Below are 26587 nucleotides of genomic sequence, written 5' to 3'. Positions count from 1 at the left end.
CACTGTAAAATTATATACTGTATGTATCGAGATAGATAGATAGATAGATAGATCGATAGATAGCAGTTTTTTGCAGTTCAGGAATCGCAGAGACTTACAAAATATTTATTTTCTATTAATGTGAGTATTACGGTGATAAAATTAGCACAGTGGGATTTCAAAACTTGAACACTCCAAAAACAGAATTTTCAAAATGGCAAATTTAAGAAAAGTTTTCCCCTATATGCGCCTGAAGAATAGATGGAAAACAAGAGCGGAACTGTTCAAAATTCTGGGATTCTTTTCCGTTTTGTTTCAAACTCACCAGCATCACAAAATTCACTCATGACTGGAGACGGGCTGGTGAGGCTTCATGAAACAGTGTTCTCATTTTCAGAGCCCACCAGATGGCACTCTCTGCTCCCTTATATTTGGCTATCAACTATTTAAATGAAACCTCATATTGTGTTTAACAGAGAGCGCCAACCCAGTGAGGAAACTGTATCATGAAGCCTCATCAGACCATCACTACCAGCGAAAATGTGTAAACAACTGACATACATGTGAAAATATTACTGTTTCTAACTGATAATGCAGCAAAATAATGTTCCTTAAAACTTAATAAACAGTCATCACAACCTGTCCGTGCTTACATTGAAACTTTAATGGGCTAAAGCATGTGTACTTAGACATGTTTAAAATAAAACCACACTAGCTCCTTCACCATGCGCAGATGATTGTAACTGCCTCGTATCAGCATTAAACCAAGGGTCTTATTTGTTTGTCTCCTATATAATGCTGCTCCAGCTAAACTCCAAGAGAGACAATCGATAAATTGTTAACTTGAAAAACATGCCATGTCTTTCCTTGCATAAATGAGCCTCAACAATTCTACATTAAGGCTTGGAGATATACCACTGACTGTGCAGATAGGAGCTGAATCACATTAGCTTAACCTCATTTGGAATATCTAATCCCTTAACTGCAGCCAGAGCATTTTCCACCATTTTCTCCACAATCTTCCTCGACGTGTTGACGGTGTTGATGCCGATGTGTGGCGTGATCAGCACATTAGGCAGACAGAGCAGAGGATGTTCCCTATAAAAGGTTGAGGGGAAAAAAACATGAGCACGAGAAAACACATTAGCGATATTACAGCACTACATCATGAGAGTGTATTGTCGGCGTGAGGTGGGCTCGACCTTGGCAACGGCTCGGGATGTGTCACGTCTAATGCAGCTGCACGTATTGTCCCTGACTGAAGAGCTTCCACGAGAGCTTCCTGGTCAACAACTTGACCTGAGGCACAGAAAAGAACACCATTATCCTGACTCGTGTCATCACTTGATCAAGATAAATACACTTCTGGTAACTCACCTCTGCTTACATTGACCAGTGTGGCTGTGGGCTTCATGACGGACAGCTCTCGCTGGCCAATGAGGCCAATTGTGTCAGGGGTCAACTTGACAGCTATCATGACAAAGTCGGAGAATCGCATCAGATCAGTCAGTTGGGGGCAGAAAGTGGCTCCAACCGCCTGCTCGCATTCAGGACTCCTGCATAAGGTTTGGGTTTGAGATTCACAAATGGAAATGTGTGTAAAATGAATGCATTTCACATAGGTTTTCCATTTCTTATTGGAGTGTTTTACTATAGCCTTTTTTAAAACCAGTTTTGTGTAATATATTCAACAGCACAACATCTTTCGATGGTCCAGCACCATTTCCACGGCATCAATTACCTCGCAATCTACACAACGGGTTGTGAGTTTAGTCTCATTCTCATCTTTGCCATGACAGTTCCCTTCTGTTTGGTGCGCCCCAGAAAACCTAAACACACTTTAAGTCGTACAAAGAGCCCGACAATATCATCAGGAACCCATAGGTTTGTTTCATGACAGCCTCTATTAAACAACACTCACAGTGCTGGGCAGGTGAGGCTTCATGAAACAGTGTCTGTATTTTCAGTGCTGAGAAGGAGGCACTCTCAAATATTATGAGAGGTTTCACTGAAATAGTTGTTCAAAGACCAAATATTTTAGAGCAGACAATGCCATCTAGTGGGCTCTGAAAATGAAAGGACGCTGTTTCATGAAGCCTCTGCTGATAGATGATAGGCTTATGCGAAATCCCATCTCTGAATCTCCCAAATTCCAATTGATTTTCATTCATGCGATTTTAATTTGAAAGGAAGGAGTTAACCGGACGTTGAATTGAAGTTCAAATATCAATAAAAGGATGTCGTTTTTTAAGTATATTCTAAGTATATATAAGTTTCATATATGCTTCCCTATGCACTTCATACACACTACCTACAGTTAAGAATGAAAACATTCACTGTAACTATAAATTGACATTGTATTAATATAATACACTTTATTTTATTGCTATATATATTACATGTCGAATTGTTGACAATGGCCAAAGTATTTCATTTTCCAGGAAGTTTTACTTGCCTGAATTATAAAGAATTCACTCAAGCAATTTCATTTTCAATTCTTCATATGAATTGAAATGAAATTTCAAATTTAGGAATTCTGCACAAGCCTAAAATCCAGTCAGTGAGCTACACATCTCTCCAGTCCCCCAAATAGCAACTTGAGGCGGAAAGCACCGCATGGAATACACTCCCCTTCCCTCCTGATTCACTTCATAAAAACAATAAACTTTTCTCTATGCATTTTATTTATCATAATGTTAGAACTGCACCTACAACTATTGCTTCAATACGTCTGCTAATCATGTCTCCAAACCCACTCCTGGATGACTAACATGAAATTTAGCAGCTAAATATGCCATGTCATGACTAGTTTCTCTATTCAGCTCCCCCCCTGAGGGTGTCTGGGCGCCCCCTCTGAGAGTTGGAGTGTAGGAAATGCTTCGACAAGGTCCTCTGCATGACTTTATAGACACTTCCCTGGTGAGGTTCCTCAGGCATTCTGTACTCAATGAGGTCCCAAAGGAGAGCTAAGACGGCCAGTCAGTCTTTTTTTTTTTTTTTTTTTAACAAACCCTGGGGACATCTTTATATACAGCTTTGAGAGCTTGTTCATCCCCACCAAGTCTCTTCGAAAATGAGGAACAGATCATTTTACTGTCGGACTGATCCATGCCTGATGCCTGCAAATCCGTTATATAATCAACCAACTGGCCAAAACGCCATCTTCACCCAGACCATCAAACTCAAGGCACCGGAGCCAAAACCAGCACACTGCATCATTGAAGTACACTTGCCTCATTAATGTTTAAAACGTGACATATTTTTGACACTTTCTTCAATGATTAAAAGGGGACTGATATCACAGACCAACATCCGTACACCCTCTGTCGGCATAGCTATTTTTCATAAAGGGATTGTGGGAAAATAAGAGAAGAATAAGACCATTCCTGACAGAATCAGCTCCGGTAGAATCAGAGCATCATGTGCTAGATCAGTGCTGATTCCCCATATAGCAGAACACTATCAGCTTTTGTAAAAACAAATGAGCAATAAGGGGGAAAATATGAGAGAAATATAGCGCACCACTGAGAGGAAGAGGAAGGAGGAAATAAGTTGAAAATAATCTTGCATAACAGCAAACCTAATATCTTATAAGCATGTCTCAGACCACAGTTTCGATCCATTGTTTTTTACCTCCTTGTTCTGTTGTGATACAGGACCTTCATTTCAAATCCTTTACATCTTTGGGCAATTTTGTAACCAACATCGCCCATTCCAATGATTCCGATAGTCGATCCTGTGACTTCAGCTCCCATCATGCTTTGGGGCATCTTGGTGGTCGTAGGGTCCACGGAAATCTGGTGACCTGTTGAAGAAGAAAGAAATATTGGAGGAACTTTCTTATCTTATGAGCAAAAGGTACTTATGGGCTGATACAACGTCCTCATTTTCATCTTCCACTAGGTGGCACGCATTGCTTTAAGGTATTAGTGTCATGTTCCACACTCTGTGCTCTTATTCTTTGTCTGTTCTGCGTGCTTTTATTTTGTTAACCCCCTGTAGTTTCCTTTTCCTGTGTCCCATCCAGCTTAATGGCAGCACAGCTGGAACTCATCCCGTTATCAACTCCTCTCTAGATATCTTCTCGTGGGTTCCAGACAGCTGGTTTCGTGTCATTCGGTAAATCTCCTGAGACCATTCCTCTTTGTTCCTCTGAATTTTCTAGATTTCTTGCGTGCGCTTGAATTTCTCTTCAGCCGTTTCCTGGGTTTCATTTTCTCCTCCTTGCTCCGCTTCTGTTTTCATCTCAATTCTTTAGCCAGACCGCGTGTGAGTGTGCTTAAACTCACTTTTCATTTATCGATTATGTAGATTTTTTCCTTCGTGTGAGTTTGAGTGTTTCTCCTCCACCTAGCGCTTTTAGTCGATCTGGACCTCGTGAGTTATTATCCGAGCGTTTTTGTGTACTCCCTAGTTTTGAAGGTTGACATTGATTCACCTCTCTTTTGTTGCAGATTTTATCTCTAGTCCCTGAATTTTTGTATTAAATTCATCAATTTAATCTTGTGACCGTGCCGTCTGTCAACCTGCACTCATCTGCACCTGGGTCACTTCTGAGGCAAACATGACACTTAGGCTTCTGACAAACACTTGACATCTTCCTGCACTCGTACCTTTCCAGACTTCTCAGTAATGTTTGGTCAAGAATGTGATTTTTTTTTTATTTTATTTTTTTTTTTTTTAACCCAAAGGTCGCCATGGTACAAGCTGAATTTGTAGTGAAGAATTCTGAAACGCCGCTGCTCACCACAGTACATTTGTGATGGACATGTTGATAAAATCTTAAACCTTCTTGCAGACATTAAAAGAAGACTTTGATGTGCAATGTAAGACCCAAAACCCTGTCTTCATCAGTGTTAAAGCATTTCAGGCCCGCTTGTAGTATGAATCATTACCTGTGGCGTACCTCCAACTAACGCACCACTGCTCATGTAATGATTGTCGATTGTCAAACCAACTCTACAGCACAACATCATCGGTTGAAGCAGTTCTCACTTTCATTGACTTGGTGTGACTCGTGTTTGGAAGCCTCGGAAATGATGAAAGTTAATAAAACTTGTTAGGAAGGCTGTGATAATTATTAGATCAGGACATGAAGGGGAGGAAATTTAAAGGTCGTAAGTGGTGGTGTGGATTATTACTGGATCTGCCAATTCACATTTAGTATTTTGTGGCACACTTTTTTTTATCTCTTGACCTTATGTTCAGGTTTTTTCCTTTTAAATTATTTTATTTAGTTTTATTCCATCATTTTCAGGGGGCATATCCTTGAAATGTTAATTTAGTTTTTTGTTTATATAATTTCATATTTGTTTTTGGGTGGGAATGTATATATATTTTTATATATATAAAAATGAACAAATGACAATGGTAAAAATCTAAAGAAGCTTGATAGAAGCCAGCAGGACAGGTATTTTTTGTATTTTTGGGCCAGTTATTTCATGATTTTCTTTTGGACCTTGTTATATTCAGGGTTTTTTTTTTTTATTTAGTTTTATTTCATAATTTTCAGGGGGCGTATCCTTGAAATGTTTTTGTTTATTTGTTTGGTTTTTTTGTTTATATCATTTCTTATATGTTTTTGGATGGGAATGTTTATATATATAGAAGCTTGATAGCAGCCAGCAGGGCAGGTATTTTTTTGTATTTTTGCATCAGTTATTTCATGATTTTCTTTCCACTTTATCAACCAAATTATCACTCGCCATTGCTTTCAACTTATCGTTACTCCCAGGTTGCTAACAACTCCTCTATATTTAGTTATCTGTCATTTTCTGTGTGTGTGTGTGAAAAATATGAACACATGCCAATGGTAAAAATCTAAAGAAGCTTGATAGCAGTGTTTTTCGTGTTTTTGCATCAGTTATTTCATGATTTTATCACATTATTTTGTTCTTGGAAAATGAATACAAGAGACATATTTGTGGTCATAAACCATAATTGACAGTTAAAGTGGTCGAGGTCTATTTTCTGTCAAGCCAGTTTCTGTCATCTGTTTCAGCCTCAGTATCTTCTGCCTCACCTTGTCAGTCCTGCAAGTGTTTGATGAACATCAGGGGCCTGTTTCATGAATGCTGGTGAACAACCACATCCGGTGAGAAAACTGGATGCGCAGCTTGTCCAACTGTGAGCTTCCAAACTTTTTCAGAAGGAGGATTTGACGTCTATATTTCAGTTAATATTGAATCAAAGTTGATGCACGTTCAGCTCGTGGATGAACACGTCAAAAGCCCTCACCAATCGACAGCAGCTTTCGTGATTCACCATGACATCGCGTAAAGCAAAGTATCTCCAGCTTCACCTCAGCGGAAATGGAAACGTAAATGACTGAATATGCAGAAAGCAGATTAGTTCAGGAAAGAATGATGTCAGTCACTGTTGCTCTGAACTTGAGAGAACGCAAAATGGACCTGTCATTCAGAAAAGATGAAATATAAAAATTTTCACTCTCATAAGCTCTCGCCGTTCTCGAAGAGATCCACTCAAATTTGTTTTGGTGCGGCGGGCGACTAGGATCTCACCTTCCAGGACCTGCCGAGCCGACGCCAGGAGCAGGGACATGGCCATGTCGGCCGTGGCATCGCTGACAACACCGGGCGTGTTGGACACCTTCACCCCAAGGCTGTGGATGAATGACACATCCAAGTGGTCGATGCCGACTCCGCCGCTGACGAAGACTTTGAGAGAAGGGAGTGACCGAAGCAACGATGGCTCGGCAGCTGGGAAGTACTTCCAACAAAAGACAACTTGGATTTTGGACGCATGAGCCGCAGGGTTCTCCAGGAAATCCTTGTAACATATTATTTGAAAGTGTTGTCTTATGATGTCCACTAGCTCCTCAAGGTAGCCGTATTCCCCCCCGACCTCTGACACCAAGGCCCAAGGTTTGTCCTCCTCCATCACCTGGAACACCCGTGATAAAGAAAGAGATATATATATATATATATATTTTTTATTTTTTATTTTTTTTATTTTTTTTTTTTTGTTAAACCAAAAATATCTCAACAGTTGACAGTGGTAGTCAGTGGTGGTAATATAGTTTAATAAATCTGAATTCCATTTGGAGAAAACTCTTCTCTCGCCTTGTAATGTTGCTCAGAACAGATTATGTAGATTTGCTTCTGCATGTCGTATTAATCTTTAAACTGGCCGTCTCGGGTCACGAGAAGACCGGTCCATTATCAGGACCTTGTTTCTAAATACACCACTAATAGTACTCCTTCATCACATACTGTTTGCCAAAGAGCAAATGTGGATACATAGAACCACAGCCATACTTAGGAAGGTCACCAAAAAAAGAAGTCTCACAATACACTGGCTATGAATGTGTATAATATGTACAGACAATTTGCTGGCCACGTTACAAAAAAAGAGCTAATAAAAATAAAGTAATAATAAAGTATTAATATAATAATTGATCATAATATTTTTATATATATATGTGTTCAGTAAAACAATCCAGAAATAAGGAATGTAAAAATGATGAGAAAGTTCCAGCAACTCGGCCAGGTGCTTGACCATCACATGCACGTACTATGTGTCCATGTAACAGTGTTAATTCCAAGGTGATATTCCAGATATGAATCTAAATTTATGCAATCGCTGTAACTGTTTTTCACTTTCACTATTTTCAGCCTTGTTTGATGTATCTACAGTATTTAAATTCATTTCATTTAAAATAAAGTAATAAATACAAAAAAGGTTTTTCTTACGGTTCCAGGCTTGAGACTTCTGGTCTTGGGCGAGACGAGTCAGAGCTACTGGTTAGACAGGAGTTTCACTCCTCAGAGAAGAAGAATGTTGATGTTAACCTAGGTCAATCAATGACTGCGTAAAAAGGAAGTGCTACACAATCTTTGCTTCATTAAATATAGCAAACTACTGAGGAAAAATGCATTTTAAAACATTAATAAGTAGTAACAATTACCCTGTTCGTGATGTTTGACTCTTGCAATTGCCAGTTTTTGTAAATATATTGTAATGCAATTTCTGTGAGTGTGTGTGTGTGTGTGTGTGTGTGTGTGTGTGTGTGTGTGTGTGTGTGTGTGTGTGTGTGTGTGTGTGTGTGTGTGTGTGTGTGTGTGTGTGTGTGTGTGTGTGTGTGTGTGTGTGTGTGTGTGTGCCCCTTGTTGTACTTATGAAGACCAATTCTTGGAAACACACCCACAAGATTTATCCGCAAATAGAAGATGAAAACTTCAAAACACCCAGGTCATTATCGTGAAACTTAAGTTGGGTTAAGTTGATGGTTATGTTTAGGCTGAGAGGCTGGGGAAAGCATTATGGTGATCAGAGGCGCCCACAAAGACAGTGTGACAAACCTGGGTGTGTGCTTGGATATCTTGTACTAGGGGTGGCATTAAAAAAAATGAGAATTTATGATGAATAAAAATCTCAACTAATCACAGTTTAATGATATAAGAATATTTGCCACAACAAGTCATTTTTTTTTTTTTATTTGAATGAATTTGATACATTACTGAATGAAATGATGGACCCATACATACATTTAAACAACAAAATATTGTTTATTTTGCTTCACTTTGACAATGGCACAATAAATCACAATGGTGGCTATATTCAAGTTTTTATATCACCTTAAACTAAAGCTCTTTTCATGTCAAGAATTTCAAGTCCATTCAGAGTAGTGGAAACCCTGACCATTGTGTAGTGAAAAAAACCTCCCTGAACAAAAGCAAACAGATGCTTTTGTTTGCTTTTGTTCAGGGATTCCTCCATGTTTGTTGTTGTTGTTCTCATCCTAGCTGCCACGTGTCTTGTGCATCAGTGTGAACACTGGACCAGGAACTCCTGCACTTACAAAGGTTCCCTGTTGTCTGGAGAGCAAACTGTTACATTAGATTAAATTAAATTATTGTAATATGTTTATTTGCTGTAATTAATAAATTGTTATTAACTTGTCCCACCACTACCTTGTACAGCTACATTTATGAAGATGCAAATGCACATACTTGTGGGGACATTCTTTGCAAGTCCCCAGAAGGTTAAACTTTAATTTGAGGCCACAAACTACAAAATAACCAGGTCATTATGAAAGGTCAGAGTCATGGTTAAAGGTTAGCCCTTTGTTTTGGATGGACAGGTTGAGAGACTGGAATCAACATGGAAGTCAGTGAAATGTCCCCACAAAGATAGTTGTACTAGCGCATGCATGTGTGTGCATGTTTTTGTAAATTAATCCAGTTTATTCATCTGTTTACCACTAATTCATACAGCATTTGTTTGACCTGGCTTCAGTCGCAAATGAGGTTAAAAACATGCTTCGGTTCGAGTTTTAACAGTGACTCAATAACTGTCTGGAAATATGACCATTTGTTGGGGTTAATCATAAATAGGAGAGAGTTGTGCTCTAACCCTTGTTGAGGTAAGGTGCCAAATATCTAACCCTTGCATTGCGATATGTAAAAATAAATAAATAAAAAAGAGAAATCCCTAATAGAAGATGGGGTTGCTTCCTCCAACTCATCAAAAAAGATAACCCTGAGCTTGAGTTTCCAGATCTCTCACTATGACCAGCCGTGAGTGTTCCTCCAACCTCCTGGTTTCTCTTGTTGTGAAAATATAATAATGTATATTTTAATATTTCATCCGTAAATTGTGTTGTTGGAATGAATGTAAACAATCTCAGTATGCTGTTGAATTGTTATGTTGATATGAGCATCATTCCAAGCGTAATTTTATTTAAAAAAACGGTTATATGTCACTGATATCAAGCAGTAGAGATTGTCAATATGGCAATTGCAGAGATCACTAAAATCCACTGGGACAAAAGCTAAGCGCACGACAGTTTCAACATATTAATAAATGCATTAAAACAATTTGGTGAGTAATTTAAATATTTGCCTCTCTGGCACCAACATGCTGCCTTACAAACTGTATTCCAGCCTATTCACCACATTCTCTCTCTCATTCTCAACTGAAGCATAAATGTTTTTATTCTGTTTAAAGCCTGCACTTGTGGAGTGAACAAACTCAATATCTCAATTTTAGGACTTGGAAAGAAAACATTCAGATAATGAAATGGGGAACGCAAAAATCAATACACACAGTCACTTCAAAGTTTCGGCAGGGACGGAGATGCACAAATGTATTGTAGTCATGCATTAATGATGAGCCAGAAAATTCAAAGCATGGAAGAAATGAGACAGTCTGCTGTTAAAAAACTGACGCCCATGATGTAACTGGTCTTCAAGTGCACGGTGGTGTCTCCCTGAAAGCCCCTGAGCGCAGAGAATAGTTGTACAAGCTTAAAACAATAACGCCTCATTTAATATGTGTTTATTGTTTGGTGCTTCTTCTTTTATTCTACCATTTTTGTAATATATGATTGGACAGGTGTGGGTCTGTGTTGCATGGTTTGTCATTCTTTGGATTTTGTTGTCTGCCTCTGCTACTTGTCTTGGCATTATTATTTCAGATTTCATATTGTCGCAGTTGCATTAGTTATTCGTTTTGCTGTGTGTCATCTGCTAGCAAAGAAATGTCTTACAGTTATCGCTGGATGTCCATTAAATTTTCAGAAAATATTGAGAATGTGACAAGGAGCGGGTAGGTATTGGTGCTGTTCCCACCACTCATAATCTCAACTGTTGCGTTGACATTCAATGCTCTCATTGGAGGAACAGTGCCAGATCTGAATGAAAAACAAACACATATTTCAGCATGAAATGGCACACTGGGCCTCAAGAGGGGTTCGAGAGAGGTGGTTTTTGTTTATCTATCGTTGTAGTCAAGACCACCTCACCCGTGACAGGGATCAGAGCATACAGAGACCAGGTCTAATTTATATTTTCAATGTAAATCAACAACTGAAATGCTTTCATTGGAACTATTTGTTCTGCATTCAGTTTTATCTTTGTCTTGGACCTGGTCTAGCCCCTCAAAGTCTTGGTCTTGCTCTGTATGCTCGGTCCTGTTTTTGGTCTCCGGTTGGGTGGTCTCGACTACAACACTAATATGTGCAGCTGAAGTGCCAAAAACAACACCACTTTGGAACGGACAGATGAGGTTTCGTGACACAGTGTTGAAGTGCTGATGAGGTTTCATGACACGGTGTCCAGATTTTCAGAGGCGAAATGTTGTGATTTGAACAACTAATTCAAACCTCACATCATTTCTAAACCAACAGTCCCATCTAGTGGCCTCTGGAAATTAGGACACTGTTTCATTAATACTACAATACTGTTTCGTGATACCTCTCCTACCCATCACAACCATTTGCAACACAGGGGGTACATTCAATTCTCAATACGCAAAATGTGAAACAAACCTATTTAAGAAAATACAGATACAAATAACCGGAATGATGTGATGTTCTTTGCTCAGATGTGTTGCCAGGTGGTTTGTGGGGTGGTTTCTTTACAATATATGAAGGATTATGAAGTATTGCATCATGTTGGAGGGACATCAGGGAACATTTAACTTCAGAGGTCATTCAAACTGAGGAAAAGGTGTACTTGTGAACGGCTGCTATTTGAGACTAAAGCCTATCCGGAGTGTGTTTTAAGTATTAGACCACATTATTTAAGGTGGAAATGAGCTGAAGGGCTGCGCTTTCTAATCTCTTTGTTAGTTTCTTGTGTTTCTCATGGGATCCACACAAAGTGTCTGCACTGATACACAATATGATGCGGAAATAGACTCCTCACACTATATATTTGGATCCCATCCCATCTGACTGGATCTCACATTTTCTAATTAGGACCAACAAAGATCCGATTAATGGCGACAAGGACATGAACTTCTGTGAACAATGTCTAAGTTAGGATTAAACGATTGCGGATTTGTTAGTGACTTCCATGCATTGACTGTGTGTGTACTCTCATGTATGAAAAAAAGTCTTCAGTATGGGAACATTGGTGTCCAGCACTTATAAACCACGTATTGATCGAGCTCTGAATATAACTTTTTCTTCCCTTTTATGCTGTTATTTTAAACTGGTATCCACTACACCCTGCAGTTAGCTTTGCAAACAATCACGAAAGCCTTTGAGCCAAGCTCATTTTCAACCTGCATGTCAAACAGTTGATAAATATCCCCCATGAATAGCTCCTGTCAAATCTGCAGAAGCTATTAAAAATGAAGCAAGATTTAAACTAATGTATAAATTGCAATTAAACATACTCCTTTGGGGGGGGGTCTACTTTGCTCCAGCGAAGTGGACAGGGAGCATAAAAACCTAGAAACTAGTTTGCTTTTGTAACAGGCTGATGGGGTGCACGCTGAGTGATCTCCAGCCAAACAGGAAAAAGAAGCTGGAGAATATAACAATTTGCTGGATAATTAGTTGCAGTAGAAAACGCGTGTGATAACTCTGCCGCCGCTGCGGCGGAACAGCGTCAAAGATATGAGAAGACAAAGAGAATCTCATTATTATCCCAGGAGGCCAGAGTCTAATATCGCTAGCTAAATACATTTTTATGCTGCCTTTGAAACCATAATGTTTCTGACCCACTTCTTATTCACCTATGCAAGTGTAATCCAAATACGCATTTAAATTGTTAAATCACCTAAGAATGCTCTCTTTTTAATGACATTATGTCTCCTAAATTTAATGAAATATTCCGCAGTATTCCAACGTCAGCAGAAAAAGGCTTTAGGAATCTCACTATTTGTCTACGTCCCCTGAATAAGGGGATTTCATTTGTGTAAAGAGAACCGTCTAATTTCATTGCTGGATACCAGGTGTTAAGATTAAATTTGCTCTGAGTTTTTAAGATGAGTCGTATCATTTGGTATCAGGAGAACATGCATGGTGTGTCATCGATTTAAGCATCTGAGAAGGAGAGCAGTAGCGGATTTTCTCTCTAAAACTGCCATTGTTTTGACTGTCCCTGCAGTCATGAATATGAATATGATCCCATGTAGAATGGCTGTGATACATCATTGTGTATTTCATATATTTCCCAACCCCTGAGCAATATCTGTGAATTACTTGTTTCTACATTGTAGTCTCAGTTTAAAAGTGATGTGAGGTTTCAGTCAAATAGTTGTTTTTTTTAGAGTAGAGTGCCATTTAGTGGGCTCTGAAAATGAAGGCACTGTTTCATGAAGCCTCACGATGTGAGGTTGACTCACTCACTCACTCTAGAAGGAGGATGACAGATGAGTTTTTAAACATTTCTAGTTGATGTTTTGTTCATTTTGAACAGCAGCAATATGTATTACATGTTAATTTAAAAGGTTCAACTCCAGCTTGAGGCTTGCGTACTTTCTGTTTGAGTTTTCATGAAGCACTCCGATTTCCTCCCAGAGTCCAGAAGCATAGAGAGTGGATCTCTCTAAAGTTGTGAGTGTGTGATAGTTCTGCTAGGCTGGCAACCTTTTCAGGGGGCTCCAAGCCTCCCAGAATAAGAGAAAGAGAGAGAAAATTTGAGTTATATAGCATTTTAAAGGTCAAATTTGTATGCTCATCCACCGGAGTCTCCGAGTGGCACCTCTATTTTCCAGTTGAAGTCACTTTAGGTAGCGTTTGGCTTCATATTATACTTGTTTTTCAAGGCACTTGGGATGTTGCGCATCACAGAAATAACACTCATGATTCAATAGACTGAGTTTTATTTTCTTGAGCCTCGAGGTCACATCTATAATGCGACATTAGTACTTCCACAAGCCATTCTAATGCATTTGTGACGCTGAAATGTTAGTCATTGAACGTCAACTCGAGGAAGTTTATACAATGTCCACAATGTCTCCGTTGGCTTGTGCCACATCAGTGCCTGGTCTCCATGTCCTTCCAGTGTCTAATGCAGGAACAGCATCTTTAACCAGGGAATCCTGGGATTCAGTCAGGGTCATTTCAGTTCTTGCTGAAAATCACGTTTATTCTCCTCCACTAGGCTTCTTGTTGGGAGACAGACATGCCTATGCCACAGCGACATCCTCACGTGTGCTAGGACCAATGTCTGCAATCTAGTTGCACTACAAAGCTTTAGGTGAAGTGTCTTCTTTTGTGTATTCTTCTCTTGCATACCATTACCGTGAGGGTGCATTTCATGCCACCTCATGCTAAGGAGACTGGAATCTTCCAGTTCTTCACAGGAATTGAGGCGATTGTGCTGTGACATCTAAGAAAGTGTCTTATTTTGGAGAAGAAAGGGGTCCTTATTTATTTGATGGTGTGAATGCGGAGGTTGCTCGTATCCTGTTGATGGGTCCACTGTGTTAGATCAATGCTTGGCTAATGTAGTAGAAGTGTTAGATAAGCCATGAGGGGGAATAAACCAACCACTTAGCGCATCCTTAAAACCCCTTTGGAATTTTGACTGAAATGTCTGGATGAAGACATTGAGAAGAAGAAAATGTATATATGCTACTACGACTACTTCTACTACTATAAATAATAATGGTAATAATAATATAACACTTCTACTTTGACTCTCTTTATTGATAAATAATTATACAATATTATTTACATATTGTAATATATAAATAATAATATGATAATACTATACACTAACATTATTATTAAGATGAAGAAGGAGAAGACAAATTTAAATTTTCATTCATGCTTTGTTGGCTTCAAACCCAGTGGCACCTGAAACTTTTGGATGGCTGAGTTGCTGAAGGGGAAGTGTACAACTGTGCGGCACATCTTTTTCTGCCGCTGTCAAATCCAGTGAAAGCCCATTTGTGGCAACATTCTTCTCACTTGCTTTCGGCAGAAAAAAGACATTTCTTGCTGTGCATTGTGATTCCAGCCTCCATGGTAACGCAGTAAATTGCCTATCAAGTTTTTGGTTCAAGTCTCCCTGTGTTGGAATATGACTTAAGGACTGCAGACGTTTGAATAAAGCTGTCCTGGCTCTTTAAAATGTCTTTGGCTTGAATTTCAATGGCAGTATTATGCAAATTTGGATACGAGAGCGGGCTGAACACTTCATCCTAAGGGTGCAGGCTCATATTTGGTATGTGTCATATCACCTACAAGAATGCAACCAGCGCAGGCAGATAAATACACAATTAGGCATTTGTGGATTATTTACCACAATATTTTTCATACAACCCTTAGTTTGATTCAATGCTGAGCCCTGTTTCGTGTCATTTGTGGTTGAGCTTTCTGTTTTGTGTGTGTACACTTGTCTTTTCACCACTTCCTTCCCATGAAAGCCTAAATGCAGCATTTAGAAGAAGCAAAAACAATAACAATGATAATCATAATTCCATCCGTCATGTGTTCAGTTCGTTCATTTTCAACCATATATATGAAGGAAAGATGTGACCCCATAGCTGCATTACATCTGCTGTTTCTATACAGAACCGAGTGGGGGTGAGATTTCAATGCTGTGGCAGTTGTGTTATGTTTGACTTCCATAATAATAAACAACCACCAGGGCTGGACAGCTGTGATGCAACATGTGCAAACCTTCTGGGTCTAATGATGGCTGACCGTGATGAAATATACCTGAGACTACATTTCCCTTTTTCTGATCAATATCGAGTAATATTATGTAAAATCATTCATATTCATCCGTACGTTCATTTTCTTCCTGTTGAGCAAAAACATTTCTTCATGTGAATCAATGAAAAACCATTGTGTTTTAAGTTTTCTAAGACGCTTGCAACCATTAAATATAATATACTAATACAGATTTATTTAACTGACGTCTTATTGCAGTGACAAACATGGGTTAAGCAGATGAATGCCATCTTCCTTGTATGATAATTTCACTGTTAGGTTGCAGTCATAAAATCACATCACTTCCGCTTGTTTCTGCTGGCAGAAATAATTTAGAGGCGAACTCCTCCCTCAGAACCAGGAAGCACTATCCAGTAGTGCCTGATGTTGGGAGTTTGACAGCTGCAAACTGCGCAGGTATTTCCCCACATTTTCCATTCTATATTGTTGTAAGGTTTTGTCCAACAACGATTTCCTCTCCCACATTTTGACACGGGTAAACGACCCTCTACTTTTATCGGAACAGTTTCGGGCTTTTGGTTCAGACACTTCAAACTGTGTGATGCTACTCTGTTTTTTTTCTATTTTTTTTATACCGTTAACTTTCTTTAGGTGTCGTGAAACGAAGTTGAATGAAATGTTGTTTCGTATTCCTTTCCCGACAGGCTAAAAATAGCCTGTGCAAGAGCACTTCCTGGTTTAAGGACATGCTCATACCTATGCTACTAGCTTTGTGAAATTATTCGCCTCTTTAGAACATGTTTCTTGCGTGTAGAACCAGGATGGACGTTTTTAATACATTCTAGAAATATAGATGAAATGCGGTTTACATTCCTACAAGCCTAAATCTTTCATGTTTAATTTAGTTTACCTCATGTCCTTATTTGGGACCTTTCAAGTGGTCAAATGCATCTTTTGGTATTAAAAACGTTTTTTTTATGTTTATTTGGTGATGTTTGACTATGAAAATGTTTTATCTTTACACAAGTGGAATAATCTAGTTATAATCTGATCTAATCTGAGTGACTTTTCTTTCATTTTCAAGAGAATCAGAGCATTATCCAATGTGTTTGTCCGCCATTCTCATGAAAGTCTTTCTCTATTAAAGTAAAGAAACCTCATAGAGCTGAAACCTGCTCTTAACAAAAACACACCGAATATAACATTTTTGAAACACTTTGCCTTTGTCTACTCTCCACAGACATGGCTCTCTTTGAGGGCTGCTCATTGCTTCTGGAGTTGAAAAATCTCCCTTTCAAGGAAAAGACAAAAATAAAGTCATCCATAACAGAAAATGGAGGCCATATTTCCTTTGTGATCAACAAACAGGTCAGATGATTCAGTGGGCTAAACTGCTACTTATTATGTATTGCTTCTTACAGCCACCATGCATTTCTACCGTGCAACTAAGTGTGTGCCGCCTTGCTTTATTCTTCCCACAGTGCTCCCTAGTAGTGACCAACGATGTGTCCAAGCTGACCTCCAGGCTGCACCGCATCCAGAAGTACCAGACGCCTGTTGTGGGGCTGGATTACGTGCACAGCTGTCTGGAGAGGAATGTTCTTTTACCAGTGGATGAGTTCAAACTGGATATTTCTTCGCCCTTCGCTTTGTCTCGTGCTGTCCCACACACCCCTCCGCAACCAGCCCCTCTCCGACCCCCAGGTACCATTATATTTCTGAAATTATAGCCAAGAGCGAAACAGAAAACTGAAACCTGCCAGAGTCTGTTGATAGACAGGGCATCTTGGTGATGCCCAGATGCCTTGCTTTTCCCTGTAACGCTTCAAAGATACTCCTCAAAGATTTCCTCCTGTTCGCAGTTCTTCACTCTAGTGATGAGCTGGTGAGGCTTGTCAGTTTCTGAGCCCACCAGATGGCACTCTGTGCTTCAAAATCTTTGACGTCTAATGAAACCTCGTATAAGCACCACTTACTGAGCTTTGAAAATTGGAACACTGTTTCATGAAACCTCATCAACCCACCACAATTGCACTGTATTAAGAAGCCATCCTCCATCAGTTAAACCCCACTCCGCTCCTGAACAATACCAATCACAATAACATGTAGTACGTGCTGTGCAGTTTTTAGAAATGAATAGTTTTTTTTCTTCTATGTTGCAAATGCCTGAAACAGCTTACTGCACTATTGCCTCAAACCATCTCCATATTGAGTTGATCACTATACAGTGGTACCTTGGTTTTCGAACGTCCCGGACTTCAAACAAATCGGAGTTCGAACAAAAAAATCGAGATTTTTTTTTTTTTTGCTTCGGATTTCGAACGAAAATCCAGAACTCGAACGCCCCCGAAAAAAGCTGTAAAAAACATAACGTGGGCGGACCGATCAGCTGATCCACGACACGCTTTGGTATTGTGTATAACGCAGCCTCTGTATGCAGACGCGTCCCGTTAGCTACATTTACTGACTGTTTTTTCTTCATATTGAGGTGTAAAACCTTTCCTGTCTCCGCACTGGACCGTGGTAGAGTGTCACAGGGGAGGGGCTCGCTCTCCACACCTCCGAGGCTGGAGCTCACTCCAGGGTTTGATGTCCTGTTGTGGGCTGGAGCTGGGACAGGGATGAGGCGAGTCTGGGACAGAGCGTTACTTGGTTTATGACTTTGTCACAGCCAAACTGCACAGAAGCGCACATTCAGAGCTGGACACGCACCGGGCACCTCTTCACTTCTGGAGAGACGTCACTCACTCGGCAACCCCTCCCACATGCAGCGGCCACACACATAGAGGAACAGCGCACCTGCAGCAGACACTCTACATTCACTCCTACAAAAGCCTATTTTAAGGCCTGGAACGCATTATTTTTTTTTCCATTCATTGTAATGGGAAAAATCGACTCAGATTTCAAACAAATCGCTTCTCGAACGGCCGTCTGGAACGGATTGTGGTAGAGAACCGAGGTACCACTGTGTATGTATTTTTTTTTTTATTTTAATTTTCTACCTCAATATCCAGCAAGATGAATCGTTGACGCTTCTAATACCTCCAGGTCAAATTATCCCCTAATCCATAAAAATCAACCAAACACATTTAAAATCCAATTACTAAGTAAAACTTGCGTGCTGCAGGAATTCTGATTTCTGTGGAAACGTCTCCTGAATTCACTTCAAAGACTTAAAATAAAAATTATGCTGATAATCGCATATGTTTTTGCTCTTCGTAGCGCTCTATGATGGTTTATTTTGTTTTTTTAATTTTATATTCTCATGTACTCACTTGAAAGAGCTGCCTGCTAGGAGTTTATAGTATAGGATAATATGTATCTCACTTTGTGATCGGTAATAGATGCTTGCAAAGAAACTTTGAGTTAGCTCTTGATGATAAAACTTATTGATCACATTTAATCAGCTTTTAATTGGTTTTCCTTAAAATGGATTTCAAAGTTTTCCTTGAAGCCCTGATGTCTTGTCCCGACCATTTACAGAACACAGACCTGATTGAGTGTCACACTGCCCAGTTCCAGCACAGTGACTCATGGCTGCCATGGGCCATTATTTGCCTTCAGGCACTGATGCAATCCAAGTCTTCAATAGCTCATTCTCCACTACTACATTGATCTGTTGCAACACAGATTAGGTTTCACAATCCAGCTGAGTCAGGAGCTTTATGTGAACTAACAGGTCAAAGTAAGGGTGTGTTCGTACTTTTGACTCTGTATACTACTCAGTGCTGCATTCACATTCCTTTGTACTTTTGTCATGAGTTTATTTAAGAATTGAAAACCTGTCTCCTCTAAAGAAAGTAAATATTGGTGTGTAGATCAAGTGGATTATTCTGTTCTCTTGCAGTGGCCAAGCAGCCCAGAAGGAACAGGCAGCAGTCGCAGACAGAGGTTGAAGAGGAGAATGGAAACATTTTGGATAAGTTCAGGTACAGACAGTGTAGCTCTTAATGCAAAAATTTACTTGGATAGGCCTTGTTTTCTACGACCTATAGGAAACTTTATTAAATAGAAATGTCACCATATCAACAAACCTCATTACCATCATCTTACCGCATATATGCAGTATTAGAAATTAATAGCAATGTAAATAATGTGGGGAAAAAATAGAATATGATAAGTAAGTGAGTAGTAGAAGGTGAGGAAGGTGGCGAGATTTAACCATCAGACAAAGAGACGTGTGCTCACAGTGAACTGATGCATGACCCATGCAGTGAGACTTGAGTGGCTTGTTCTCCAAGACAAGTATACTGAGTTGGCACGATCAACCAAGTGGCATTTACTTTGCCTTATTTCTGGAGAGAAGCTGTATAAATAGGGGTGGGACTGAATTAAAAACAAAAAGTTATATAATTAGATAATAGTGGTGAGTCGCATTTTAATATTTGACACAGTGATGATCAATTTAAGTTGAATATGCATATGCACACACAAGCTTGAAGAGTAAGTGCAATGAGTAACATTGGTGCTTCTATCCTGAAGTTTTTGGAGTTAAATCTGGGAATATTGTTTTTCACAGTGGGTCTGGAACGTAACCCCTGCAATGACTAAGTAGTATGAGAAGATAAGATATGTAAGAATATATTGAATTCAATGCACACAATTAGGTTTCAGGTTCAAGTACATTCATTGAATTTATAAATAAATATCAGGTTACTTTTTCTTAGTTGTTGTTCCTGTTAAAACGGCATTCAGTGTGTGGAAGCTGCACAGAAACCTTAACAACACTTTCAAACATGGTGGATGTACAGTGTGAGACATGTAATGCAAGCTAAGGTTATTAAACATCTGGGTTTTATGTCCTTGCTATTTCTTTCTGACCGCTCTTTCCATTCCCCTACAGAATTAAAGTACTTTTCTCGAGTGAAGTTGCATTTTTTACCCTATATTTGATCCTACAGAGTGTATAGGGATGCAGATCAGGATTTGCCAGAGTTCTCTGAACACTTCCACGTGGCCAAATACAGCATTTTTCAAAAGGTATTTTTAAAATATTTCTTAAATATGGTCTTTTATTAAAACTGCCAATACAATGTTTACCAGGGGAACAGGACCACATGGTGTGTTCTGGAGCTGCAGAGTTATTGTGGAGATGATGGGCAGAAGTACCGTGTGGTCCGGTACTGGATGGAAAAGAAACACTCAAAGGTACGTGTTTTCCCTTCTTTGTATTTTATTTCCACGCTATAAAGCTTCTATTTGCTAGCAATATTGTGACCAACGTCTCTTTGTTTGTGACTGACAGCGAGACATGTTGGTGTATCCGACGACATCTGAGGAGGCTGTGGAGATTTATAAAGTAATGATGGAGAATCAGAAGGCTGCGGGTTTAAAGCAGGAAAAGGACATGCCTCCTCAGGTCACGGACTTCGGCTCCTCTCCTCTGCAGCAGGTCTGTCTGAGCATCACTCTCAATAATTAATCGTTTCCAAGCAACATTTTACTGATACAGTTAAAGCAAGGAAGGCACTGGCACAACACGCGTCTCCGCTTGGCTGTTCATTTATACTCGCATATTGAGGGACGTTTAACAATCGTGCTTTGCTGCAAAGAGGGACAGTTGCACAAAAATATTGACCCGATAGAGGTCGAGGTTTTGAGACAAAGGGCCAATCTAATGAATCTGAACGGGCAGGGGATTTAGTTATTATTATTTAATATTTATTCTTTAATTACGAATTAAAAGAAAAGTGTCGCCCAGCGTGTTGATCATGGCCACAGCTCAGCCTTCATCTGCGCCAACTCATTTGTTACTGTGGTTAAAAATAAAGCTCTCTTAAAATTCATTGTTATTGACTACACACTTCTATTTTGCTGAAGACAACCACTTCTATGTCAGTTCCTTCATGGTTTAAGTTAATTTTCTGCTAACCACATGCTTTAAATTATATATATATATTTATATATATATATATATATATATATATATATATATATATATATATATATATAGTTAAAGTCTATATCTTTAAAGCACTCCAAAGCTACCTCACCTCCAATAGTGTTCAAAGTTTGTGTATGGAATGCTGTTTTCTCTTAGGGATTATGAATATTTCTGGATTCTTCTTTCCTGTTTGAGTCTTTGGATCACTAAATTTAATTCAAATAGCAATAGGCTACCAGTGTGAAGTAGTTACCTGAATGTAACTTGAGTTTTTTGAATATGTGTGAAGCCCTGTAACAGGTTTCACTACTGGATCCTTCACTCAAAGGCCGACCTCTCCGCCCAGGCAGGCTCCGCCTCTGTGTACCATGACTCATCTCCTTTTTTTTCCACTCCGCCATAGTTATCACCATCAGGTCTTTTTAGATGTTTTATTTATTTATTCATTTTGCAAGAAGCTTAGTTCTCACAAACGAGAGGTGTAATCTTTGGCTTTGAATTATTTTATTGATACCTCACATTGGTTTTAAAATTATGACACACCTCCATGAAGCTTGAGCAGCCCCCCGAATACTACACACAACCCCCATCTTTAAAAATAAATATGAAATGTCAGGTTTATAAGCTTAATGGAGGATTTTCTTATTTTGTCTGACTCGATGTTTTTGCATGAACATTGTATTAAATGTTCTTAATGTAATTGTGGATTTGTTTCACTGTAAATTAATTAACTCCAAATAGCAAATGACAATAATTCAGATGATTGAAATTATATACATATGGCTTGGTGAATTGACCGGATGATAACCATCAAGGCTGCCAGCACTCAATTGAAATCATTATGAAATCCAGGCTTTGCTCAGCTAGAGTAAATATTTTCGCCTCGCTCTCATTGAAGGCCTAATAGCCCAACTTTCTTTCAAATCTGCGCCTCACTTCTGATGTGAAATTTCCTCTTCTAAGTTATAATTGATGTTTTGTCTGCTGCTATTATCACGGGATGCATTAATGAAAAGGACTTGACAGATATGAATGCTTATTTGCCAAATAGCTTATGCTGGTGTTTCAGAAGTCTTTTCAGCGTTTAACATGCTTGGATAAGCACAAATTCAATCATGCAAATATATGAAACATTAAATATCGTCTCCTACTGCCTGATGGTTTTTGTGTGAAGAAATGTTGTTGCTATTTCAGCTGGTGCTCACCTGTCAGCCCACAGAAGGAGAGTCACATAAATCTTGAAATATTCTCTGGTTTATTTAGAGAGTGATAACAAATAAAACATCTCTAACTAGAGGCTGAACTGGAAAATATTCAGCTCACTGCCATGTATGAAAATGTGTGGATTTGAATTTACAAGTGAAGGTGTGTCATTGCCAATTCTGTGATTATTAGTGATACAGTGAAGGAATACTGCTTTCACCGAAATTCAGGCTTGACAGGTAGTGGGGCGTGTGGAACTTCCCCCCTGTGTTCATGTCTAATGCAGGTTAGAGGGGCCATCAAGGTGAGGCAGGTACAAGAGGATTCATATGGATCAAGGCTGCTCGCCAGCTTTTCCAAAGAAATCAAATCAGAAGATTTGATCGTTGACCCGCGGCAGTAGTACTTTTTCAAAGAATAGGTCCTGGACCCCTGTAGGAGTCAATGAAAAAGCAGGTTGCGCTGGGAGTTACCTGGGTTACATGCGGTCTTACTTTTATTATGGCCATACCAGACCTCTTTTGTTCCTCCGTCCAGCCAGCCTGTCGTATGTCTTTAATGTGAAAGTGACAAGAAGTGTTGCAGCCTGCAGTCGACGGTTGAGAAACATTGTGTGGCTATTCATGAAGCTTCGTGAAACAGTGCCCTCAGTTTCAGAGCTCAGAAGGTGGCGCCCTCGGTTTAAAAATAATTTTTGTTCGAAGCCCAGGGCTTTAGAGCAGAGAGTGCCGTCTCGTGGGTTCTCTTGGTGGAGACTCTAGGTGCGCTCAAAGTTTAAGCTAGCTTTATGCATCTTGGAGCGATCTTTGGTCTCGTTGTGAATGATGGGCTGGTGAGGCTTCATGAAACAGTGCCCTAATTTTCAGCGTTCTCTAGATGGCACTCTCTCTCTCAAGAGTGCCACCTTCAGAGCTATGAAAATGGGGACACTGTTTCATGAAGCCTCGCCAACTTATCACCACTGGTTGTTGTGTGACTTTTTTTTCAAGCAAATATTCAAGCAAAATTTTTTTGAAATCATTATGAAATCCAGGCTTTGTACAGCTAGAGTTCATAGCCTGGATTTGCAGTCCAGGCATTTGTTGATGTAGTGTCATTCATGTAGTTGTTCAAAGCTAAATATTTTTGAGCAGTGGCTTCTAGTTAGCTCTGAAACTGAGGACGCAGTTTCCTCTCACCTCATCAGCCCATCATGAGTTAATTTTTTTTTTCATCCTTATTTTTCCTCCAAAACCGCAATGGTGGACGCCTGGAAAATTTGTCACTCTCCAAAATCTCCCCGCCTCATTGGTGATCAGAGATGGAACCATTGTTGGTTGAGAGGCACTGAAAGATGTACTTTTGCAGAGAGCAGCTGGGCTGAGACTCATTTGAGGATCCACTACAGCAACTCGTGGCACAATGTGTTCCCAACACATTGTGCCACCTATAATGCAAGTAATTTAGCAAATTTGATCCAACATGACGAGGATTTTTTGGGAACAAAGTGGGTCATTGAGGAGGCGGATAAAAAAAATGAAAAAAAAAAAATATATATATATACATCACTAAATCATACTTATATTTATAGTTTATACAGTTTAGAAATCAAACTAAATAGGATTAATGTCCCTCTGTTGTTTGTTTTCTCCCACTACTGGGCTTATTGGCCGTTCAACCTGTGCCTTGTTTTATCGACAGCTGCTGCTGGAGGAGAAGCTGAGCACTGGAGTGTTGTCACACAGTGTGGGTGTGTTTGTGGAGCTGCTGTGGACCGAGGCCCAGGGTTGTCTTGACAACACCCTCCAAGTTCCAATCGACAAACTCAGCATCAATGATGTAAGAAGCCTCCTATCGATTTCTATGTTAGAGGATTAATCCAGACTTTGAAAACTGAAGCTGTTGCAGTTTCTGATGTTTCCACGTGCTGAAGATGATTTAATGGAGTATTTTTGTTTTCTATTCTGTATCGCCCCATCTCTCTCTCTGTCTATATCTTACACTTTTATAAGGATTCTTTAAATAATTATGAGCATCCATCTGTCTTATATTATGCCTTATAAATGCATTATGATTGTATATGAATGTGCTTACAAAATAACAAAATAATGCAAACACCTTAAAGCTTTTTTAGCTTTAAGGTGTTTCCATTATATTGTCCAACCCCTGTAGATCAGTGCTTAAAGTAAAGCGATTGCCTAATGACTTTCTGCATTTGACCTCAGTTAACTTTTTTATGTTGATACACTGTTACACAGAGTTTGAAATGTGTGTGTAAGGTTTAATTGGAAAGTGTGACTGTACCACAATGCATTTTGGATGGACCTAAACGGCTTGCAAGGAATGTCACGCATTTAACTGTAGCTAAGAAGATTCTCTGTTAAATCATTAGACCAGCTCGTAAAACATTCAGTGTGCAGTCATAGTTTTGGTGCTGTCTGACTCAATCTTTGTGAGTCATTTGTTTGTTTGTTTTTTAGGTGAGTCGAGCCGAGGGACTGCTGATTCAAGTGCAGAGAGAAATGAAGAAGGCCAACCATCCTGAGGTGGCATCTCTAATGGCTGCCGTTTACACTCTCCTGCCACACAAAGTCCCTCCACCATTTCCTGATCCGAGTCTTGTGTCCCAGAAACTGGACCTGTGTCAGGTATAACAGGGATTCACGAACAAAAAATTTATTTTCCGCATATTCTCAATGATCAAACGCTTTTGAAGGAGCTTTGTGATGCTCGCATACAATGATTTATAGCAAATCGCGCTCTGGCGGTTACTTATCTGTGTTTCTCACTCATCTGTCTCACACCCTTCTGGCAGAACTGATAAGGTCCTAATTTAATTACAGTGTTCTACACGGGCACCATAACAACTCCCGTATTGCTTAAACCCAAAGAGTTTTGTTTCACATTCTCATTTACTGGGGTTTATGTTTGAAATTAATCTTGCTTCTTTGCCTGCGGACAAGTGTGATGTATTTGTTGTAGCTTTAAGGAACTTAGCATTCACAAATAATCCAGCTTGTGTGTATGTTTATGCCATTATTGACTTGGAAATAAGCCTGTGTGCTACACCAGCTGTTCAGGGTGTACACTAGTGAGCATAATCTACCATAATAGATGGCACCTGGAAGAAAAAAAAACTGACCACATATGGAGTTTCTTGGACATTTTGCAGTTTGTGTCAAAAATAAGATGAAGGCCTTTTTTGTCTGGTGCACATGCTGTGTTTCTATAAGTGGCCTAGTCTACCCGATGTGGGGCACAGTTTGATAAAACCTCACATAAAGCTGTGATGACGCCTCCTGCACACACCTTGAGCATTAGAGAGCAGCGGGTATATGTCCACTAGAAACTCTGTTGGGAATAGAAAGAAAGGCAAGCAATGATGTTTGTTGGGGAAAATTACTGGTGGGATTCAATGAAATCTGATTTCCTATAAGCAACTACTTTTTTCACACACTGTCAACTCATCGCATAGACACTAGTGCTGCTTATATGGATCTTTACTGGCTTCATGCCACGTTTCATTGACATTAGAGTGTTCAATGCACGTGCATTCCCACTTTTGGTCTGGTGTTCCTGAAGCACTGTACTGCACCTGAGCCCAGCTGTGATGCCAGAGCTCCAGGATCTGCCAGGAAATGTCAATGAAACACCTGCGATTTCATTGGTCAGAGGTGCCGATCTTGTTGGCATGATGCACGTTTAGAACATTGGCGAGTGTGTTTCATCATTAATTAGTCTCTGCTCCACGCGGTTTTCAAAGCTTGTTCAGAAATGGAATTCCTCCATTTTAAGACCATGTTTTCCTGTGACCTGGGGGTAAATTTGGGTAAAATTGACTGCTGTATTGTTGACCTAAATAATTTAATGTTTGCTGAACTCATGGTACCACATGTGCTTACGGTTTGTTCCCTTCTTTCCGCACTTCTCATGCAGCTAATCCGGGATGTTCTAAACGTGAAAGAGATGAGTATGAGCGGCTCTGCCCTGTCCTGCTTGGGGAAGTACCGTGCGCTTCGGTGCAGCATTGAAGAGGTTGCCAATGATAGTTCTGAATTTCAAACTGTCACTTCTTTACTCGAAAGGAGGTACTGTTATTTTTAATTCACCATATTAATTAATATTAACCTATGAAGCTACAGAAATCTATTAATGCATTGGTG

General features: G+C 39.6%; 2 protein-coding genes across 2 annotated transcripts in view; one reads left to right on the top strand and one right to left on the bottom strand.

Annotated features, from left to right (window-relative positions):
• Positions 1-920: 920 nt before the first annotated feature.
• LOC128766295 (probable 2-ketogluconate reductase) lies at positions 921-6879 on the bottom strand. The gene is made up of 5 exons (XM_053877817.1): positions 6501-6879; positions 3613-3784; positions 1357-1535; positions 1182-1278; positions 921-1077 (listed from the first exon to the last, which is right to left on the bottom strand). Exons 1-5 carry the CDS (start codon positions 6877-6879, stop codon positions 921-923), a joined length of 984 nt encoding a protein of 327 aa, XP_053733792.1.
• Positions 6880-15728: 8849 nt separating this feature from the next.
• parp4 (poly (ADP-ribose) polymerase family, member 4) overlaps positions 15729-26587 on the top strand; it is a 31901-nt gene continuing 21042 nt past the window's right edge. Inside the window, exons 1-10 of the mRNA XM_053877140.1 lie at positions 15729-15814; positions 16599-16726; positions 16840-17062; positions 19206-19287; positions 20260-20338; positions 20402-20506; positions 20604-20750; positions 24126-24263; positions 24905-25072; positions 26361-26512. Of these exons, the coding sequence (XP_053733115.1) occupies positions 16601-16726; positions 16840-17062; positions 19206-19287; positions 20260-20338; positions 20402-20506; positions 20604-20750; positions 24126-24263; positions 24905-25072; positions 26361-26512 (1220 nt within the window). The 5' untranslated portion in view covers positions 15729-15814; positions 16599-16600. The remainder of the gene's footprint in view (positions 15815-16598; positions 16727-16839; positions 17063-19205; positions 19288-20259; positions 20339-20401; positions 20507-20603; positions 20751-24125; positions 24264-24904; positions 25073-26360; positions 26513-26587) is intronic.

Source organism: Synchiropus splendidus, chromosome 10 (assembly GCF_027744825.2).
Source record: "Synchiropus splendidus isolate RoL2022-P1 chromosome 10, RoL_Sspl_1.0, whole genome shotgun sequence".
NCBI classification, from domain to species: Eukaryota; Metazoa; Chordata; class Actinopteri; order Syngnathiformes; family Callionymidae; genus Synchiropus; species Synchiropus splendidus.
The sequence above is the reverse complement of the archived record's forward strand: the minus strand, read 5'-3'. Positions and strand labels throughout refer to the sequence as shown.

Excerpts from the sequence above, each read along its gene's own strand:
- LOC128766295 (XM_053877817.1), bottom strand. The coding sequence starts at position 6,879 with ATGGAGGAGGACAAACCTTGGGCCTTGGTGTCAGAGGTCGGGGGGGAA. Across the intron at positions 1,536-3,612 it reads TATCACAACAGAACAAGGAG|GAGTCCTGAATGCGAGCAGG; the intron begins GTAAAAAACAAT and ends AACCTTATGCAG. Across the intron at positions 1,279-1,356 it reads ACTGGTCAATGTAAGCAGAG|GTCAAGTTGTTGACCAGGAA; the intron begins GTGAGTTACCAG and ends TCTGTGCCTCAG.